This window comes from Siphateles boraxobius, unplaced genomic scaffold (genome assembly GCF_051911475.1).
Source record: "Siphateles boraxobius isolate OS27281-9 unplaced genomic scaffold, OSU_SipBor_1 48, whole genome shotgun sequence".
Taxonomy (NCBI): Eukaryota; Metazoa; Chordata; class Actinopteri; order Cypriniformes; family Leuciscidae; genus Siphateles; species Siphateles boraxobius.
In genome coordinates this window covers 6193807-6217278 of record NW_027509119.1, presented here as the reverse complement: position 1 = coordinate 6217278, position 23472 = coordinate 6193807, and the positions used below count along the sequence as shown (strand labels likewise).

The 23472-nt window shown below is 43.4% G+C and overlaps 1 protein-coding gene across 1 annotated transcript in view; it reads left to right on the top strand.

The window, feature by feature from the left end:
• Positions 1 to 23472, top strand: part of galnt18b (UDP-N-acetyl-alpha-D-galactosamine:polypeptide N-acetylgalactosaminyltransferase 18b) — a 159337-nt gene that overhangs the window by 58369 nt on the left and 77496 nt on the right. The window contains exons 3-4 of the mRNA XM_077201769.1: positions 5207 to 5373; positions 22702 to 22885. Coding sequence (XP_077057884.1) covers positions 5207 to 5373; positions 22702 to 22885 — 351 coding nt within the window. The remainder of the gene's footprint in view (positions 1 to 5206; positions 5374 to 22701; positions 22886 to 23472) is intronic.

Here is a 23472-nt window from a genome sequence, read left to right as displayed (position 1 = left end):
TGGTTTACTCACCATGGAATTACTGTGCTCAATTGGCCTGCCAACTCTCCTGACCTGAACCCCATAGAGAATCTGTTGGATATTGTGAAGAGAAAGTTGAGAGACGCAAGACCCAACACTCTGGATGAGCTTAAGGCCGCTATCGAAGCATCCTGGGCCTCCATAACACCTCAGCAGTGCCACAGACTGTTTGCCTCCATGCCACGCCGCATTGAAGCAGTCATTTCTGCAAAAGGATTCCCGACCAAGTATTGAGTGCATAACTGAACATAATTATTTGAAGGTTGACTTTTTTTGTATTAAAAACACTTCTTTTATTGGTCGGATGAAATATGCTAATTTTTTGAGTTAGGAATTTTAGGTTTTCATGAGCTGTATGCCAAAATCATCAGTATTAAAACAATAAAAGACCTGAAATATTTCAGTTGGTGTGCAATGAATCTAAAATATATGAAAGTTTAATTTTTATCATTACATTATGGAAAATAATTAACTTTATCACAATATGCAAATTTTTTTAGAAGGACCTGTGTATATATATATATATATATTTTTAAATGTACAGTTCACATACAGAGACAGTACTGATGTCCGTAGGGGATATTTGTTTCCTGAAAGTTTTATTAAATGATCAAAATATGAGGAAAATATTTATATGTTTTAAATATTTCATATATGAAGGAAAAACAAAGTACTGAACTTGGTTAAGTTATTTTTATTTTAAACGCATAGAAAAACAAATAGCTCAGAAAAAAAAACATACGTTGACTACAGCATAATTAGTTATTCATATTTCATTGGTTCTCTCTTGTTTTTGCCTGTGTGCATAATTTTTTTGTATGACAGCCTGGTGAACAATTTTGTCCGCACAATTTGGCATGTTTCATTGCATTATCACAAATAAAACAACTGACCCCAAGCACAACTTGTCACGATCACGCCAGGCTCTCCCTCCCACACTGGTGAATTAATCACACACCTCTGACACACATCTGCCCTCATCACCAGCATTATAAGTAGCACACACACAACCTCAGACTTTTTCTGGCCTCGTCTCATTCAACAGACTCACTTACCTTGCCAATTACCTGCTAGAACGTCATGTGATACTCTACTACAGTTGTCAAGTCAAGTCACCTTCGTTTATAGCACTTTTAACAATATAAATTGTTTTAAAGCAGCTTTACAGTCATAATAGGAAATTCAAGTAACAGAGATTGTTTTGGCTTTACAGCAGCTCTAGAATAAAGTTATTGTCTAGCTAAAGTTAGTTTTGATTGACACAAAACAGTGCCTGGTGGCTCGAGAACGCAAACCATAAAATAGTTTCCAAGGTACAAGCCTTGAAAACTGTATAATGCAGAATTTTTTATCGCTTCCGCGTAGCGACGTGCACCGGAATTATCCCGACAACGTTTTATGTGTACAGAGGTAAAGGGAAGGGAAGGAGACCTTCAAGAAGGAGAGACTAGTTTACACTTCAGGACTGTGTTGTCGTCGTGTCCAGGTGCAGGTCCTTCATCAGATCCGGATACGGCCTGGATCCGGCGGACTGCGGTTATCCTCGGGGTAAACAGAGAGACTAATATTAGCGTAGATGCCATCCTTCTTATGCTGTAACAAGTACATCAGGATTTATGTGCAGTAAACCTGTAGGACACGATCCACATGGTGGTGGTGATGGCGCAGTGGGTAAGACACATGCCTGTGGTGTGAGAGATCCGGGTTCGAAGCCACTGTGAGACACTAATGTGTCCCTGAGCAAGACACTTAACCCCTAGTTGCTCCAGAGGCGTGCGACCTCTGACATACTGTATTTAGCAATTGTAAGTCGCTTTGGATAAAATGAATGAATAAATGTAAATGTCAACATTACTATCAAAACTACCAGTGCTGCCCTCATCTCATCTCATCTCTACAGTATATTGATCATCTTACCTGTGAATTTGACTGCGTTCCTGCTGCTTCACTAATAAACTAACCTGTTTGAACTGATCCGTCTCTCACTCGTCATTGTGTCTAAGCCTGTATGTGATACAGGTACGCAATATGCTTACAAAATCTATATTTTATATAGATAATATATATTTTTTAATAATATTTATTGAAATAAAAGGTGACGTTTTCAAATTTCCTTGGCTGGACATCACTTTTGTCCACTACCTTGTGTATGATATAGATATATATATATATGGTACTGTGTCTGTATGTGAACTGTAACAATTTTTTTCAGTCTGTTATGGGTTGAAAGCATGGCAACATACAGTTTACACCAACCGACTCTATTTTGACAGGCTTTGAAAGAGGTGTGTGTGGAAAAACATAATTACTCTATAGCCTGTAATTACTGGATGTGTCTTGCTGGCAGAAACATAAAGAACTCCTTCACATCTGATCACATCTGTTCTTTTCTCTCCGTGGTGCCAAATTGCTATTGAGTACCTGGGTCTGAAAACGTTGAAAACCCACTTGTTATAAACTCCAGTCTGCCAAGAACATCAAAACAGTACCTATCATTGTAAAAGACCTCCATATTTACCAAAAAGGTCTTGTTTTTCTAATTGCCTTTTGTCTTTTTCATTTGCATTTATCTGGGTTTTCCGCGTAAGGAAACAGAATAGGGCCTGGAAACTCTTAAACATAGTCATTTTTAAACAAGTGGTCAGCAAATAAATAAAATGCTGATTGTAAACCTCAGGAGGTCAAACTAAATATTATATGGCCTGTTTTATTTATTTTTAAAATAAATTTTGCATGAGGTTTGCACTTAAGCAACTCTATTGTCTACTAAAATGTCTAAATACAGTTTCAAACGCTAATTTGTGTGATTTTGTTATTTTCTTGCAATAATTTTTAAATGAACAAAAATTAAATACACAACACTTATCAAATTAAAAGGGATAGTTCACCCAAAAATGAAAATTAGCCCATGATTTACTCACCCTCAAGCCATCCTAGGTGTGTATGACATTCTTCTTTCAGATGAATACAAATCAAAGACTAGTTCAGGTTCTGCAGTCAGCAAAGTCATTGAACTCAAAGCTTGTGTCTGTGGCTGGAGCAAGGCGACAACGTTCAGGGGTTTGAAGATTCATCAAGGGAAAATGAAACAGCTGTAAGGCAATGAACAATCAGTGACAGACGGGATCATGGGAATTGTAGTGAGAATGCATAGACACCGTGAAAACTGAGGACCTCTAGTTTTTAACCCAGGGAACAACCATAAACTGTGACATAACCTCCCCTCTACGGAGCGGCTACAAGACGCTCCAAGACACCACACAAAACAAAACAAGAGTCCAGGAGGGAGGTGGAACGGTGGAGGACCAGGGGGAGGGATGGTGGGCCAGGTCCATGAAGGGGAACAGGAACAAGGGGTGACGGCTTAGCTGGCGGCCAGGGCGAAACAGAGAGTCCCAGAGAGTCCACCTGAGATTGGCACCACTAACCTCCGACCAGATATTTTTTTGTGGTCTGGATCAGCACGCATTGTTCAACTGATAGAACATTGCTGGCCACTGAAGCAGAACAACGAGGATGGAGAGTCCGGGTTTATCCAGTGGAAGTGGGTTGTCGAGGATTTGTTGCACACTCCACAACCCGGTTCCTCAGAGACGTCGGATTCAGTGGCCAAGAGTTGCGTCGCACAGTAAAGAACTTATCTGAAGCAGCAGAGAGGAGCAGCAACTGGCTGTGGTTGAGATGGAAAGAGTCTGGCTGGCTGTGTACAGGCCGCCATGCTACGGTTTCGAAAAATTCTTGAAAATTTGATGAGTCTGTTGGTTTATTTGTATAGTTTGCATAGTAATTAAAGTTATTACGTTCCTGTGTATTTTGCGTGAATGAGGATTGGTGTTTGGACAGATATTGTGTTTTGCGGTAGTATGCCATACAGAACCAGTGCCACTGACCACTTTAACATCCGCAGTGGGGCTCGACAGCCTTAGTCAAACGGGTTGGCGCATATGGTCGGGTTGTGGAGAGGTTGTGAGAGATTGTGGTTAGGTCAAAGGAGCAGCCTCAGCAGCAGGAGGGACGTAAAGTTCAGTAAGCTGGGCTGAGTTGAGTGGGGGGCGGAGGGGGGTGACTCTTGAGGTGTCGAGGGCTAGTCGACGGAACACTGAGGACGGAAGGTGCCCACTTGAAGACCCTAGAGATGTCCCCTACTCTGCTCAATCCAGACGGTTGTCATGAGGGGACCGCACTGTGGTTGCAGCCGTTGTGTGTGCAAATACACTATTGACACCAGACAGAAGGAGATTCACATCACCATTTGGAAAGAAGCGTAATTGGATGGAGAAGCATAGGTTACTGTAAAGCTACGTCTTAGTTGGTGCTTATCTTGGCGAAAGCCGAGTACAAATCAGCATGAAGTTTTAACATCTACTCTCGTGTAATGGATATCAATCTGAGTTATATTGAAAAATATAATGTAAATCCTACACGCGTCACAGGTTACTCTTATGGTGCAAGTCGACTTGCATAGTATGCGTACGGTCGTCTGGCGGAAGCTAGTTATTTTAGATTATGAAGTTATAAATATTGTATTTTTCTTACAAAACCCCTTGGCTTCACTTCAGAATGCCTTTATTAACCCCCCGGAGCCGTGTGGAGTATTTTTATAATGGATGGATGCACTTTTTTTGTGCTTACAATTTTCACCAGCCATTCACTCCCATTATAAAGCTTGGATTAGCCAGGAAATGTTTTAATATAACTCCGATTGTATTTGTCTGAAATAAGAATATTATATACACCTAGGATGGCTTGAGGGGTGAGTAAATCATGGGGTTATTTTCATTTTTTGGGTGAACTATACCTTTAAGTATACATATTAAAAATGGGTAAATTGGGACCAAAATACTGGATTGTATTTATTGATCAACTTATATTTCCCATAAAGTAAAGGAATATTATTAATATGATTACAATTATTGATCATGTTACCCCCAGTTAAAACAACTTGGGCATGATAAAATTAATTAGATAATTTAATTAATTTTTATTTTTATTCAATAGATTTTCAAAATTGTGATTATAAATAATTGTATGATGTATTTAAAACTAGCTTGGTTCATTTTAGTAATACTTTATTTAACAATTCTTCCATGGGATTTGTGTTTTAAAAACTAACATGACACCAATTTTTCCCTGTTCTTGGAAATGCCTTCACATATTAACATTTTTGTTTCATCTGTTCCCGCAGGTGCAAAAACATGTCTTACCCATCCAACCTCCCGCAGGTTAGTATAGTCTTCATCTTTGTGAATGAGGCGCTATCAGTCATCCTACGCTCCATCCATTCGGCCATGAACCGAACCCCCCACCACCTCCTCAAAGAGATCATACTGGTAGATGACAACAGCAATAACGGTAGGTTTACACACAGCACAAATCGGTTAACATGTTTGTTGGTTGTATTATGTTTGCCATTAACGAGAAGCATTGGTCGAACTACTTCCTGTGAGAGTGGAACAAATTTAAGCTGCAGCAACAACATTCATTTCTTTTTAGTTTTCTAAATAGTTCTCATTGTGGGGCTTATAGTCTTAATTATTAGCACTGTATAGCTTCTCAACATTCTGTCTTTAATCTAACCCTTCCGTCTGCTTAATTAGCTGCTCTGCTCATTGGATTAAAGTAATTTGTGAAAGAATATTAATCAGCTGAAAACAGAAATATTTACCCCAGAAAGATTAAACTAAGAAACGTGATGAATTGCTTTGTTTCCCCGGCACCGTGTGCCTCATGCTCTGGACGAATAATGCATTAAGTGGATTTGTCTGCTAGCCTTTAATAGAAAGCATATTATAGGTTTCTTGCTCCATATTGCATTATTTCCACCAATTTTTTTCTTTTTTTTTATCAATTGTCCAATCATTTCATGTTAATATTGTGTGAAATAAGTATTAATTTCAGCAATGTTATGAAAGTCATTTCCCAATTTATCAATAAGTTGAATTATATTAAATGTATTATAATATATCTAAATTATATTAGCTGTCTTCTACTTTCAGTAGTTAAAAACTCACTTTATCCATACAGTCCCAAACGTGACATTTTTGGCAAATGTAAAGGCCCTTTCACACCAAAGCGAAATGAATAAGCCTCAGGGTGAAGGAAACACAAATTCACGTTTGTACAGTTGAGGGAGCAGCTCAAACAAACGTTTCAGCTGTGCTTACATTCTGGATTGCAGACACTCTTATGCAATAAAAAAAGAAACACAAATGTGATGTTTAACTAAAGTCAGGTTTGATTATTTGTACTGTTGAGTTGGATCATCGAAGGTCAGCAGGAAAGACATTGGTTTATAAAGTGAGATTCACTTTTTCCTTCGCCATTGACGGATATTTGAGGTTTTCTGTGTTTTCACTATTTTACGGTAGGGGGCGCTATGACGCATCTTCTGAAAGAGTACTTAATCTTCTGATCAAAACACACAAGCGATATCATGTGTTACCATATGCATATGTAAAATAACGCGATCATCAACATTAAACAGCATATAAATCAAAACTGCCTAATGTAACTAAATTAAATGTGGATTCAGGACGAGCTATAGGACTGTGCAAGCATTAGGGGTGTTGATGGGCTCAATCTACTCCATCTATGTTTTGATTATCGTCTGAATCTGATCCAGATTTAGTCTTTGACAAAAATGTGATTTTCTCAGCATTTTGCGCAAAATGTTGCTTTTTTTATGAAACTTACCCACATTCAATTGTTTATAAAAGAAAAAATATGTATGGAACAAGAACAAAACTTTATTATTATATTTGTGTTTGTTTGTTTAAAAGCAGAGGGTCTGTTCTTTCTTCTGATATATTGCATGTTCAACTATTCATACAACAAAATATTCTGGGGGCCATGACACTTTTGTGAAAATGATTGAAAACTCTGGCAGTGGCTGGCAACTTTAAAAAAAAATTGCAGTTAGCTGACCTTTAGAGTGATGTTTTGTTCCCTTTCAGTCGATAACGTCGGACGTAGTCGACGCCGACTGAAATGGGATCACGCTAGGGAGCCTATCGTCTTCGAGTATTATTGAACGAGCCAATACACATTGGCGTGCGAGATTTGCATCTCACACTCCGCCCCGCAGCGCGGGTATAAATACGGAAGTGGATGCACGCACCATTTGCCTTTCGCTTCGGAGCCGAGCTTCATGTCTGGATCTGAAGAGTGTTGTTGTACAACGAGCGAGTGTGTCGGCGCTTCTTTGGGAAGTCTCTCCTGGTGTCGGTGGTTACAGCGCGAGTGCAGCGGTGATCGCGAGCTTTAAGCTCTCAACTGCTGTTTTCACAGCAACCAAATTTCTGTTTGTGTTTGTTTGTCTGACGGTCGGTTGAGGGCGAGAAAGTGAGTGCTTCACTGGCACAGGGTGCACCATTCCTGTGTCAGTGTTGCCGCGGTCATTCCCCTGTGTGCTCCGGCACTGGTGAGAGTTTTTCACTTCCTAAAAGAGCAACACGGGTGCGTTTGGGTCTTTTTCAAGATGTCATTCCGCCCGTGCGTTTCTGGGTGCGGTCGTTCCCTGTCTCTCTCTGATGGTCACAATTGTTGTATCACATGTTTGGGCTTAGAGCACGCTGAGACAGCTTTTGTGGACAGCTCATGTTTTCACTGTGGGAACATGACTGTCGCAGTGTTGAGGGCGAGACTCGCCTTCGTCCGCGGAGAGCGAGTCCCCATTACCTTGCCCCACCCCCGGGTGCTGCATGGGATGGGTGACCGGAGGGTAGTGTTGGATGTCCCGCCCGGTAACCATTCCCTGTGGGCTCCTCACCCCTCCCTTCCACTGCTACCATTGGAGCCTCCGGTGTTATCTGCTGGTCCATCTGTAATGGGTGGGCCAGCGGTTTCACTCGGGGCTCCCCTGGGGGACAGGATGTCGATTGCAGCATCGGAGGGTGAGCTGATGTCTGGAGATGACGACTCGGCTGCGTTGTCTCCCTCCGGGAGTTCAATGTTGCCCGAGCCGGATCCAGAATTATCAGCTATGCTGAAACGGGCCGCCGAGGCTGTCGGGCTCGAGTGGAACCCTCCACCGTGTCCTGTTCAGTCTCGGTTGGATGATTGGTATCTCGGGGCGGGCCGTGCTGGTTCTCAGCCCGCCGCCCCAGTGCCCTTCTTTCCCGAAGTGCATGAAGAGCTTACTTGGTCGTGGACGGCACCTTTTACTGCTGAAAACGACTTAAGTAGTTCTTCCTCCCTCACTACCCTTGTCGGAGGAGCGGTGAAGGGTTATGAGGCTATCCCTCCAGTGGAGCGGTCTGTTGCGACTCATTTATGTCCAACGGCCGCTGCATCCTGGGTGGGGGATCCTTGTTTCCCCTCGCAGGCCTGTAAGTTCGCGTCAGGATTGGCGGTCAGAGCTTACAGAGCTTGCGGGCAAGCCGCTTCCTCTTTGCATGCCTTGGCGTTGTTGCAGGTCTACCAGGCCAAGACACTCATGGACATGCACGAGGGTAGTTTGGATCGGGCGCTCATGAGTGAGCTCCGCACCGCCACTGACTTCGCCCTCCGGGGTACGAGCGTCGCGGCGTGTGCGGTCGGTCTAGCGATGTCCACTTTGGTGGTCCAGGAACGCCATCGTTGGCTCAGCCTGGTTGAGATGGCGGATGCGGACAAGGTTCGGTTCCTGGACTCCCCAATTTCCCAGGTTGGGTTGTTCGGCGACGTGGCGGAGAGCTGCGCCCAACAGTTCTCTGCCACCCAGGTTCGGACGGAGGCTCCCCGACACACCCTATCCCGGCGGCCCGCTGTTGCCTCCACCCTGCCGCCGGGGATAGTCCCTCCGCCCGTTCGTCGCCGAGGGCGCCCCCCTGCCGCTGCCTCCGGTTCCGCGGGGTCTCCGCAACAGCCTTCACCCAGGCCCCAGCGTAGAACCAGCAGCAGGCAGGCCGCCCAGTCTGTCTCAGTCACTGCCCAGCCAGGGGGCGAGTGTCGGAAACGTTCCTGAGACAGGCCACCCAGGGATGGTGGGACTAACTCTTCAGATGGTTACCGTTCCACCATTGGCTCTCCGGAGTCCAGTGGTACCCAAATTATCAGAAGAGCGAATTTCTCCATCCCTGGGTCCCAAGAAGGCGAGGCTGGCGGCTTGCGACCCTGTGGAACAGCCTTGCTCCCCCCAGCCCCCTCTTGTTCGCCAGCCCGCAACACGAGGCGGTCGAGGACCCGGTCATCCGCCTTCTCTCCCATCCTCTGTTGCCCCGTGGAGACAGGTAAGTGCAGCACGGCTCACTCAGACCCCGCTTCGGGCCGCCTTCGGGCCTTCCGAGCCGGGTCCCTGTCCTCCACCGCGCTGCCCCACCCCGGGTATGCCTGTGTTACCTTTGGTCCCCCTGGTCCGGTTCGTCGCGGCCTGGAAAGTGCTCTCCAACCCGTCCGGCTGGCTCCTCCGTACCATCAGGCTCGGCTACACGATTCAGTTCCGCCGGAGTCCGCCCAAGTACAGTGGCATTCGCCACACTTCAGTGTCGAGCGAATCTGCTCCTGTCATGCGCGCGGAGATCGCGGTCCTGCTGGCGAAGGACGCGATAGAGCCGGTGTCGGTAGTCGATATGAAGGCCGGCTTTTACAGCCCGTACTTCATTATACCCAAGAAAGGGGGTGGGTTACGACCAATCCTGGACCTGCGAGTCCTGAATCGGGCCCTTCACAAGCTCCCGTTCAGAATGCTGACGCAGAAACGCATCTTCCAATGTGTCCGTCCCCAGGATTGGTTTGCAGCGATCGACCTGAAGGACGCGTACTTTCATGTCTCCATCCTGCCGCGACACAGGCCATTCCTGCGTTTCGCGTTCGAGGGTCAGGCGTATCAGTACAAAGTCTTACCCTTCGGGCTGGCCCTGTCACCCCGTGTCTTTACGAAAGTTACGGAGGCAGCCCTCGCTCCCATGAGAGAGCAGGGCATTCGCATTCTCAACTATCTCGACGACTGGCTGATACTAGCTCAGTCTCGGGAGCTGTTATGCGAACACAGGGATTTGCTGCTCCAGCACATCAGCCAGTTGGGTCTTCAGGTCAACTGGGAGAAGAGCAAACTCGCCCCTGTGCAGAGGATCTCTTTTCTCGGTTTGGAGCTGGACTCGGTCCAACACACGGCGCGCCTCACAGAGAATCGCGCCCGGTCGGTGCTGAACTGCCTGAATTTTATCAAGAGCAGAACAGTGGTTTTTCTGAAACATTTTCAGAGGCTCCTGGGGCATATGGCAGCCGCAGCCGCAGTTACGCCGCTCGGCCTGCTTCATATGAGACCACTCCAGCACTGGCTTCGCGACCGAGTCCCGAGGTGGGTGTGGCAGAGAGGCACGCTCCCAGTGAAAATCACCCCGGCCTGCCTCCAAACCTTCAGCCCGTGGTCAGACTTTTCGTTTCTCCGGGCCGGTGTGTCCCTAGAACAAGTGTCCAGGCATGCTGTGGTTTCCACAGACGCCTCCAACACCGGCTGGGGGGCCACGTACAACGGGCATGCAGTAGCTGGCACCTGGACGGGGTCCCGCCTGCATTGGCACATCAACTGCCTCGAGTTGTTAGCAGTGCTCCTTGCTTTGAGACGCCTCAAGACGACGCTGCTCGGCAAACACGTACTGGTCCGGACGGACAACACTGCGACCGTTGCGTACATCAACCGCCAAGGTGGTCTATGTTCCCGTCGCATGTCACAACTCGCCCGCCACCTCCTCCTATGGGGTCAGAAGCATCTGAGGTCGCTTCGTGCCGTTCACATCCCTGGCCTGCTCAATCGTGCCGCCGACGAGCTCTCACGACAGATTGTGGCCTCGGGAGAATGGCGGCTCCATCCCCAGGCGGTCCAGCTGATAGGGGACCACTTCGGGGCCGCACAGATAGATCTGTTTGCCTCTCCGGACTCGTCCCATTGCCAGTTGTTTTATTCCCTCGAGACGGATGCACTGGCTCACAGCTGGCCCCGGGGCCTCCGCAAGTATGCGTTTCCCCCAGTGAGCCTTATTGCACAACTACTGTGCAAAGTCAGGGAGGAAGAGGAGCAGGTTTTGCTAGTTGCCCCTTATTGGCCCAACCGAACCTGGTTCCCCGAACTTTTTCTCCTCTCGACAGCTCCTCCCTGGCCTATTCCTCTGAGAGAGGACCTACTCTCTCAGGGACGGGGCACCATATGGCACCCGCGTCCAGACTATTGGAGACTCCATGTGTGGTCCCTGGACGGGACGCAGAGGTTCTAGGTAGTCTACCACAGGCAGTCGTAGATACCATCACTTCAGCGAGAGCTCCCTCTACGAGGCTTGCTTACTCCCTGAAGTGGAAACTGTTCGTTGGGTGGTGTGCTTCTCAAGGAGAAGACCCCCGAAGGTGTTCGATCATTTCCGTGCTTTCTTTCCTGCAAGAGGCTTTGGAGCGTCGGCTGTCCCCCTCCACCCTCAAAGTGTATGTCGCCGCTATTGCCGCACATCACGATGCAGTAGACGGGAAATCCCTGGGGAAGCATGACTTGATCGTCAGGTTCCTGAGGGGAGCGAGGAGGTTGAATCCGCCTCGCCTCCCCTCTATACCCTCTTGGGACTTATCTCTGGTGCTAACCGCACTGCAGAGACCGCCCTTCGAGCCTTTGCAGGTAGCAGAGTTAAAAATTCTGTCCCAAAAGACAGTTCTCCTACTTGCTTTGGCCTCCATCAAGAGGGTAGGGGACCTGCATGCATTTTCGGTCAGCGAATCGTGGCTGGAAATCGGGCCGGCTAACTCTCACGTTATCCTGAGACCCCGGCCTGGATATGTGCCCAAGGTTCCTACCACCCCCTTTCGGGACCAGGTGGTGAACCTGCAAGCGCTGCCCCCGGAGGAGGCAGACCCAGCCCTGGCTTTTCTCTGCCCCGTTCGCGCTCTGCGCTTGTACGTGGACATAACACAAAGCTTTAGGACCTCAGAGCAGCTCTTCGTCTGTTATGGAGATCAGCGGAAGGGAAAGGCTGTCTCCAAGCAGAGGTTGGCCCACTGGATAGTGGATGCCATCATCTTGGCGTATGAGTCCCAAGGTGAACCCTGTCCCCCCGGACTGCGAGCTCACTCCACAAGGAGTGTTGCCACTTCTTGGGCGTTGGCGCAAGGTGCCTCGCTGACAGATGTCTGTAGAGCTGCGGGCTGGGCGACACCTAATACGTTTGCTAGATTCTATAGCCTACGTGTCGAACCGGTTGCTTCCCGTGTGCTCTCTTCTCATAGAAGCCAGTAACACCGTGAGCCCCGGTTCGGTGTCGGCTTGCTGCGCCATTCCCCTCTTACGGACCGGATACGTGCGCCGTTTCGCTCCGGTTGAATTCCCTTGTCCGGAACCTGTTGAGCTCCTCCGTACCCCATCCACCCCCCCCCCCCCCCCCCCCCCGACGTCGGACGTGGCGGAACGTCTGGTGTTAGGCCTACCACTCGTATGCAGTGTGGAACCCGTGTTAGGCTGGGTCCATATGTTGCGGTTCCCTACGGCGACCCCATGTGTGTATTCTTCCACGATACGGCTCCCCAAAGTGAGCCCGTGTCTTTCCCTTGGCAGAGTCCTGCCGTCACTGTAAATTGGTGTGTCTCCCCCCTCTCTAGGCTGGAGCCACCCCAGTGACATTCCATATGTTATACTGCCCGGCCCTCCGCCCAGTTCATATGTGTATTTCCCCCCCCCTTTTCGGGTTGGTTGGGCTTCCGCAGCGTCCCTTCCTTACAATGTTGGGCACGCTTTCCCAGTGTTACCAAGTCTAGCTGAGTGGGTCTTGTGGAACAGCAGCGACTTCCTGGCCTAAGCCCTGTCCTTTTCCGCTAGATCGGGAGGATCAGAAGGCTTTTGTCTAGGCACTGGAAGGTGGCAGCGTTAGTGGCGTGTTCAATGGTTGATCCCATTTCAGTCGGCGTCGACTACGTCCGACGTTATCGACTGAAAGGGAACGTCCTGGTTGCGTATGCAACCCACCGTTCCCTGAAGGAGGGAACGGAGGACGTAGTCCCCTTGCCACTACCGCTGGACCACCGCTGACTCCGAGTTACGCTCGGCTCCTCAGCGAAAAGCAAATGGTGCGTGCATCCACTTCCGTATTTATACCCGCGCTGCGGAGCGGAGTGTGAGATGCAAATCTCGCACGCCAATGTGTATTGGCTCGTTCAATAATACTCGAAGACGATAGGCTCCCTAGCGTGATCCCATTTCAGTCGGCGTCGACTACGTCCTCCGTTCCCTCCTTCAGGGAACGGTGGGTTGCATACGCAACCAGGACGATCCGCTTAAGTAGGACTGAAGTACATCATTATATGTAATGTAATAATTACTTCTGTAATAAAGTACTGAAATGTACTTTAAATTAAATATCAAGTAACACAAAACAGTTCAAATTATAATCAAGTACTTTGCATGTGCTTTAGTATTAGACAATAATACTTTAAAGCATGACAAAAGATTATTTAAACACAATGTATATATACAACTTTTAATTTGAAAACCACAAAGTGCATTTTTAAAAGTTTACCTTGTGTTTAGAAAACATGAATGAAAGTATCCTTAACAGTACAGTTAAGTGGCCTTTTATTTCATGAATATTACATTATCTGCAAGAATAAATTATCCCTAAAAATCACCTTCTTCCAAAAAAAAAAAAAAAAAAAAAACATGCTGTCTTTGACATTTTGCTAGTGTCATTCCATCCTGTGTGTCAGGGTCAGGGCATAGTGTGTCAGATGGAACTGATTTACTTTTGTCATCACGACTGGACTAGGTAGACTTATCGGCTCTAGCTGTCGTCACCCCCACGGCTCTGTAGAGGCTGCCTGAATCTTTCAGTTGAGTATCTCTCGACATCGCTTGCTAATGTGAGAGCCACTCCTGGGTTCAGCTTACACTATATTATAGTGCTGCAGACACAATGACTGACATGAAGAGAAAGAGAGTAAAGCGACCCAGGTGACTCCTCACTAATTGTACCATTTTGAGCATCAGTGGCCCACTCTTTCAGCTGGAATAATCATGTGAATTCTGACAGTTTTATCTTTACACTCAACGTGAGACTTTATGTCAACAGTGAGACCAACCAAAAATCTGTCAAGGCCAAAGAAAATTTAATCTTGTTCTTCTCAAAACCTGAGAATGAGCTGACAGAATTTCTTTGCCTCTTCAGCTGACGACTGATGAATAACCACCTTATCATCATAGAGAGAGAGAGAGAGAGAGAGAGAGAGAGAGAGAGAGAGAGAGAGAGAGAGATGACTAAAATATTTTTTTCTTGAAAAGCAAAATGGTATAATTTATTTAGATGTATTTTTAGAGAATACATCAATTAAGTACATTTATTTTTGTAGATAGTTGTGAATTCAAATATTAAGCAAATTAAGACTCTCACAAGAGGTGTTTTTTCAGGCAATTTGAAAAAAGGAATATTTTGCAAAACTTCAATGGAAAGAGTTTTTTTTTCGCATTTACAAGTCACCTGGCTTACGTAAATGGCACATGATCATTCTTTAAAGATGTTTGGACAGAAGACGAGACAGAGTTCTTAATTAAATGATATGAGGGAGAAACACCCAGAAAAACCTCATATGTGGCCGCTGCCAAGTATAAGGGTCTTTCCTTGCCATTAATGCTTGGATAACACATGTACAACTCCTTCGATTAAAATTATACCATGGTCTGGGTGAATACTCGATTCTGATTGGCTGCAGGGTGTCCGTTAAAAAGTGATAGAGGACACCTAGTAAAGTAGTTCTGGTGAAACTGCCTGTTTACCATTCGAAATTAATAAATAAATGTGCTGCCTACAACAGCTGTGAGTAACCATAGCAACATGCAGTCAAAGTATCCGTTAACAATTTGCTCTATCAAAACAAACGTCTAACGTTAGTTAGATATTACATAGCCAGCCTACTAATACAACAATGAGCGACTTCGTTTTTTCTTTTAACATTTATGGAGAATATGACAACTTTGACGACTGGGATGCTGCTGAAGAAAGAAAAAATGTAAATAAAACGGAGAAACGACACAAAGAGATAACACCGGGAGAATTGAATCAAATAGAAGACGAAAAAGATGAGATCAACACGAAAAAAAATACGAAATGGGCAGTAAATACTCTCAGAGACTTTATTGTTCAAAAAGAAATGGACTCCAGCTTTGAAAATTACACCGCTGCTGCTCTGAATGAGACCCTGCGGGAGTTTTACGCAGCTGTCCAGACAACCAAGGCAGGAGGAGAGTACAGCGTTTCAAGCCTAAGGAGCCTGAGAGCTGGTATCAACCGCCATATAAGGGAATTCATTATTATAACTGACATCAGATTCATGACCTGTAATGCTGTGTTTAAAGCAATAATTAAGCGTTGCAGAAAAAGCGGTAAAGATACCAGCGTTCTCCATCCACGTATTTCTGAGTCTGATCTTGAAATCATAAAGAATTCACCTGTACTGTCTCCCGATACGCCCCTTGGCCTGGTCAGAAAAGTCTGGTTTGACATCCAGCTGTGTTTGGCTCGGCGTGGCAGGGAGGGCAACCGGGAGCTCTCCATGCAGTCTTTTAAAGTCCAGAGAGACGAGGATGGGGTTGAGTTTGTCACCCTGGCTTACAATCCGCACACCAAAAACCACAACGATCCGAATGACCCAGATAAGGAAAACTTCCGAGGTTTTATGTTTGCCAGACCCGGGGATCCGCTGTGTCCGGTAAAAAGTTTCACGTCCTATGTGTCCAAATGTCCATCTGACGCAAAAGCTTTCTACCACCATCCGAAGCGCACCGTGACATCCGCTTCCGAAGTGTGGTACAGCCGGGAGCCGATGGGTATCCACTACCTCGGGAACATGATGAAAAAGATCAGTGAAGATGTATTTACAATTTATGTCAATATAAATGTACTATTAGGCCTAGTAGACCTACTTTTATTATAATTATAACTATTATCATCATCGTATTATCATAGGTGGTGGGTCTTTCGAAGGTCTACACTAACCACAGCCTCCGAAGCACCGCTGTAGGTCGACTCTCCGATGCTGGACTGGAGAGCCGTCAAATAATGTCGGTGACAGGCCATCGATGCGAGAGCAGTCTGCGGGCTTACTGGGCTCCGTCAGTCCGTGAGAGACGAAGCTGGAGCAACGTACGGTCTGCGTCAAGTGCCCATCATGGGCAGTACCCAGCTTTTGTGGATCCTCCTTCAAAGGCCCCTATGTCTGACTGGCCGACTTTTTCAAATTGCACTATAAATGGAAACGTTGAAATTAATTGTAAATAAAAAAGCTAGCATGTAGGCAAATGACCCTCTCTTTGATCTGATTAATTTATTGCCCTCTATAAGCGCAAATCGCTGGAGCGCAGAACTAGTTTTTGTTTTTTGTTTGATTGTTGTTTGATTAATTGTTTTATGTGTAATAAAAAAATAACTATGCCTACCTTTGTGTTTCATGAGTTAAAAAATGCATTTTTGAACCTGAAGGGTTCTACAAGCTGAGCGGACTATAAATATCTCCGGTTGCTAAATAAACCGTCAGGCAAGTTATTATTTGTAAAAACTAGATTTAGCCTAATTAAAATATAAACTAATGTTTTAAAAATGTTTTATTTGGCAAGTGACCATGGTATAAGCGGGTTAATGCCCTCCGAGGTGTCCATTGTCAGGTTTTAATGGAATTCGGCGGAGGCAACCGTCCTCCGCTGCGCGTCGGCCGGTTCACGCCTCGCCGTTGTCCATTAAAACCTGACAATGGACACCTCGTCGGGCATTAACCCTTACATAATAGCTAGTGTGGTGGCTGCAATATACATAAACCTACCAACATCCATTGCCATGATTTTTGGAATGACTTTTCGCGAGAGGAAAAAAATATGTTTTAGTCACATAACATTGGTTAATGGAAACGCCATCATTTCACAATAGTTTTTTATCAACATTTAGAAAATATCCCAAAAGTTTTGCTCAAATCTGGAATAATGGAACCATCTGTACATGCAGCCAAAAGAACTGCCACATAACTTTTTTTTTAAGGCTGTCCTGGCTGGGCATTGTGGGTTTTGAGCTGTTAGAAGGAGTGATGGATTGATTTCATGAATGTTGTATTATATTGGTTGAGAGCTTCACATTCAGTTCAATACAGCTTAGCCATCCCAGAGTCTATATTGACATACGCAAAGATTAAATAATTCTCTTTCTAAGCCTAGGGAAAATGAGGACATCTTCCAGGAGATAATCCGTAAACCAATGGGTCTCTATAAGATTGACAGAGAAGACGGGTTGTCCTTCAAGAGATGTATTAAATGGAGGTCTTTATATATACCTCTCACATGTATACAGTACGTCTCGTTTATGACGAACGATAGTTAGATAGATAGATAGATACATAGATAGATAGATAGATAGATAGATAGATAGATAGATAGATAGATAGATGGATGGATAGATGGATGGATGGATGGATGGATGGATGGATGGATGGATGGACGGATGGATGGATGGATAGACGGACGGATGGATGGATGGATGGATGGATGGATAAATGGATGGATGGATGAATGGATGGATGGATGGATGGATGGATGGACGGACGGACGGACGGATGGATAGATGGATGGATGGATGGATGGATGGATGGATCTATACTATACTGCATTAGCTAATACAATTCAAATTCCTACTTAGAAATGAAAAGAGTAAAATCACCAAACCCTACAAAAACACTGGCTTATCTCAGCAGAGGGAAAGACAGAAGATCGGTTTAAGTCATTTAACACCAAGAACTTAATTAAAATGTTTCCTCTAAAGCTTTGATACCCAATACGATTGCTTACAGACCTTTAACTTGTCAGTCTTCCTTCATATTAAAATGGCTAGTAGTTGTAGATTCAGAGCTTAGTGTTTTCTATCGACTGAAACAAGACATGCACTTGAGATAATGGTGATGCAAGATTGTCATGAACAGTTCTGAGATAATGGACCTGTTATGCTTTTGTTTTATTATATATTGTATTCTTCACCATTTTTTCCCAATCAATTGCTATTTGTTAATTTTTTCAATCAGGATTTTTTTGACAGATAAAAGTTCTGTTCTAATAAGCTTTGAAGAAAGTTTTTGGTGAGGTTGAAGATTAAGGGAGAATTTTTTTCTGTCAAATAAAATCAGAAGACAGATTTCGTTTAGTGTCTCCCGGTTCAATCATAAAACTCATATTTTCAGGCGGGGGTAAAGCATTAGAGCAATTTGTCGAGCCACAAGCTGTTCATATCCAATGTTCTCTGGCTTTTGAAAGAGACATTCTGCTCACGTTCACTCGTGGAATCTCAGTGATCGATGAGGGACAGTGATCGCTCAAGGATAAACTCTGAAGGCATGAGCTTGGCTGAACACAACATCCCACTCAAGGGCAAGGTGAATTGCATTGTGGCAAAAAGAAGTGACCTTTAGATTCTGTCATACCTGTGGCCAGTGTTATGAACATTAAGGGCAAGAAAATTGAGAAAAAACAACTGTCAGATAACAATCACTGCAATTGAAATTACAGTATTACAAGTTCGGTCAATCTTCACCTACTGGAATCATTCTGTGTGAAGAACATACTTAGTTACACCATCATCTCTTCCAATCAGGGATTTCATTCATCTTCCCTGTGCATAGTACAATTACAAATGTAACCCGGTTCCCTGAGAGGGAATGTGACACAGCGTCATAGCGAATGTGAATGCTTACAGTAAGCCAGTGTCCGAAGCACGCGTGTAAACACGGCAATTCTTAATTAGCTGGTGTGTGGTCGCTATGTAGCGAGACAGCAAGACTATAAATGATGCCTGAAAAGCATGCCATCGGATTCTGTTGTGTGAAGGACACAGCGCCTCGTTTCTTCTCAGGGAGCCGGGTTACAAACGTAACCCAAGACGTTCTCTTTTGAATAGAAACTTTGATGCTGCGCCATGACGTTATAGCTATGGAAACGACAAAACCAACGTCGCCACGCTGAGGGGGGTGCTTGCCCATCATGGCTGTGCAACACTTGCACAGATGCTTGTTGAAGAGACAAAAACAAATCAACAACCCTGAAGGACTTGGGAGCTACTGGTTAAATCCATATCAAGGCCGTGCTCATACGGAAGCGTTCCAATAGCATCAACGCCATGACGCAGCGTCAAAGTTCCTGTCCGAAAGGGAACTTACAGTAAACCAATAACAGGTTTTACTGTAGCATTTAGAGTTTTTGTCTGTAAAAATTACAAATATATATATTTTTAAAAGGGCTTTAGGACAGATCTGAAAGCGGAAGGGACAGGTAATGTTTGTTATCTTATAATTATATTAACTTGTTAGTTAAGGGACTGTGCCAAGGGGGGAAAAACTAAATCCTGCCATGTGCAAAAACTAATTTTCTACTCAAAGAGTTGATGAGCCATTTCCCTATATTACGCCGTTAAAAGGTTTTTAAAAACCTCTGTGTACCACTGGGCCTTGTCTGGATGAGTTTTTAGTTTTTGAAGTCTTTGTGGTCATTTATTTTGTTTAACAGCAACAGATAACTGAGTTGGTGTTATTGATTTTCTCTCTGTCCTGTGGCTATACCATCTGCAAAATTATCAAACATGTTTGTCATGCAAACTTAATAGAAAGTCAATTAAGCCTTAGCAAACAGGGCATAAGAAGATTAGGCCGTCGACTGAATAAACTACACAAATCCTTACCAACAAGTAACATGGTTTTTTGACTAAATTATTCAGATTACCTTATTTGGATACTTGGTTTTTCCAAGACACATATTCAAATATATCTAAAAAAAATTAGTAGCCGTTCCTAAAAAAGAAAAAGGTAACAAAGACATTTAATGTCATTGGAAGTTCCTCACGTGGATTGAGATTTCAAGAATGTTCTAGAACAGTGGTATTCAACTGGCTCAAGGTCCACTCCAATGGGAAATATTTTATTAAACAGAATTCACTTTCCAAAAACTATATCTCTGCCCACGGAGTATGCAAATGAGCTGCTGCTATGTCAAAGAAACGTTGTGTTGTTCTTCTGTTTGACCTTCCTAAGGCTGACAAACTTAAAGTGGTTAAAATGTATTTTAAACAATGTTCCTGAACATTATATCCCAAATGTTTATCTGTGTTTTATAGTTGCTATGATGTAAATAAAGGGCAAAACTGTTTGCCTCCGCTCGCCTACTAGCCAACATTAGTGTTGATATAGTGTTTACTGTAGCATTTGTAAGTTCTCACTTTTGTAAGACGGTTCACCGCCTCTTAGGGATAGCCCTGGATTTGTTATCGATTATTGTTTGCATTACCAGTCTTCTGACAAATATCATGATTAAATTGTCTATGACTTATCTAAAATGTTTCTAAAAAGAAAATGACAGGAACAAAAAACATACCACTCTGAAATGTCCTGTGAAATCTGTCCTTGCAAAGTCCGTGCATGAATTTCGTTCTAGTCCTATTGTTTGCTTACATTAAGTCGAAATCAGGCTGGAATTGGTTTGAAATTGATGCCATCCTTAATGGTTACATCTGAGCAGATCAAAATTGCGGTTATGGTAAGGGCTGTGACATTGTGAATTCAGCAAGTACAATTATTTAACTAAACCAGGTTTGTTACAAGTTGTGACGTGTGGCACTTTTAGACGTTTCTTTTTTCCACACAAGGCATTATTAATAAACATATTTAGAGCATTTCATAATAACCAATGTTATAATTTGGAAAATGATTTAGAGATGGCAAGGGAAGACAAACAACTTCGAATAACTAACTTTGTTTGCTAATGATGAGAGTTTTGATTATTATATTATGTATAATTGTTTTTAGAAGGTTATTACTTTGAGCAAAATATAAAACTGGTCCATACTCTCCTTAAGAGGTAAACCCTGCACCCCGGTATGTTTTCTCAGTCCCAAGGCCTTCTCTGTGACATACACATAAGTGTCTAAATGTAATAATAATAGTTTGTATAATAGTATAAAATTATTGATAATTATAAAATAATAATAATAATAATAATAATAGCCTAATAAAACATCTGATCTTACCTTTTTATATTCATATCCAGTTGGGAGAAATAATTCATGTTTTTGGTAAATATTGGTAAAAAAAATCTTAGCCAGGACTTGCTTTGGCTCTCGGAGCCCATGATTCTCATCCTTGATGTCTATTTTGAGTGTTTAGGATTTTTTCTTGATGGAAATGTATAACTGTTCCAAACAAGTATTGTCCGGACATCCCCTGGGAAGGGAATATAGAGACTGGATAGCTTGGAACGTTAATTGAATACCCCTGTTTTAGAGGAATACATTTGACAAATAGATTAATTGCAGTCTGTACACCAGCAATGTATGACTTACAGTAATGAATACATTGTATGGAATGTGAAAGAGTCTGTCTTTATCCTTTTCACATCAACTCTCTCTTCAAGATCTCATCTTCTCTTCCACCAGTTTCTTCTCTGCGAGAGAGAAAAAGGTGAAATTAAAAATAAATCATAGGATTAAATTTAACAGTGAAGCGTAAGACATGACAGGACCCAAATGAAAACTTAATGACACTGCGTCTTGGTTTGCATTATATATTCATGTGTGGCACCTTCATTTTGACTTTTTGCCTGATTGTTAAAGTTTTATCAGTATTGTAGATGTCTGGCGTTAACATTGTGGTTAAAATTTCTTAATGGTGATATACAATAAGAACCACAAGTAAAAATGCTTCACATTTGCACATCTAGTTATATACTACCGGTCAAAAGTGTGGAATAATAATAATAATAATAATAATAATAATAATTATTATTATTATTATTATTATTATTATTTTGCAATATGTTTTTAAAATAAGTATCTTAGGCTCACCAAGGCTGCATTTTTTTTAATCACAAATACAGTAAAACAACAATACTGTAAAATATTATAACAATTTGAAATAACAGTTTTCTATATAAATGTTCCTGTAATGTCAAAGCTGAATTTTCAGCATCATTACTTCAATCATCACTGTCACATGATCCTTCAGAAATCAGTCTAATTGAATTGATGCTCAAGAAGCATCAAGAAAGTCTTTCAAATCAATGTTGCAAACAGTTTTTCAGCTTAATATTAATGATAACCTTGATACACTTACATTTAAAAGTTTGGGGATGGATTAATAAAACGAAAATAATACTTACAAGCGTTTATTCAGCAATGATGCATTATATAGATCAGAAGTGACAGTAAGTAATTTGTGTTACAAAAGATGTCATTGAACTTTCTACTCCTCAAAGAATCCTGAAAAAAAAATGGATAATGGTTTGCACAAAAATGATTGCGCAACAGTTATGTAATAATAATATTAATTGGTCAGTTATTTTATTCTATCTTTGTACATACAGTACATTGTTTAGGTGCTGAATGGAGCAAGGTCAGGTGTGATGAACTCTGTATGTTGCATTGTTTGGTGTGAGAGCAGTGTTTTACTCAAGTTGAACAAGATTGGCTGACACAAGAGTCCATATTGACACACACACACACACACACACACACACACACACACACACACACACACACACACACACACACACACACACACACACACACACACACACACACACACACAGACAGAAACAACATCCTCTTTGCTGTGACCAGGGATAATGACGACAGTCCTTTTGGAGCCATTGTAATGTTATAGCTCTTCCTCTCTCTCACTCACTCTCTCTCTCTCTCTCTCTCTCTCTCTCTCTCTTCCTCTCAGACGAGTTAAAGGAGAAACTACAGGACTTTGTGAAGGAGACCAACACCAAGCAGCCGGGTTTCATTAAAATGGTGCGGCACAGTAAGCAGGAGGGCCTGATCCGCTCGCGTGTGAGTGGCTGGAGAGCTGCCTCTGCCCCTGTAGTGGCCCTGTTTGACGCCCACGTAGAGTTCAACACTGGCTGGTGGGTGATATGAGAACACTGGCTATTCCTAGTGCTTCATGGACAGACTGTAATTACTGCTTCTTTTAATCGAATTGTATAAAGCGTCAGTGTTCTTGTTCAAATTCTCTTCTAAATTTTTCTCTTATTTTCATGTTGCTCCAAACCCGTATATGTTTCTTTCCTCCGTGGAATAAAAAAGTGGTTTTGAATGTTCACTTTACTATTCTCCATAGAGCAAAGGCAGGCTGCCCATTATATATATATATATATATATATATATATATATAGATAGATATAATATCCATATGAAGACTTAATGTACAGCATAGGCTATTTTTTCATAGTGGATGATTTGAAAACTCGGTAGCTCGGTAGCTCACCTGGTACAGCATTGCACTTGTGATGCAAGTGCTTGGGTACGAGTCCCATGAGTGCACGAGTCACGATAAAAGAGCTCAAAGACTTGTAGAAGCAGGTTAAAATAGCATAGTTGCTTCAGCAAATGCATTTTTATCTCACTTTTTTTAACTCTATCGTTTAGGTTTAGTGTAAGTGGTACATTATTTATAAAAGCAATATAGCATTAACCACTCACTGGATATTTC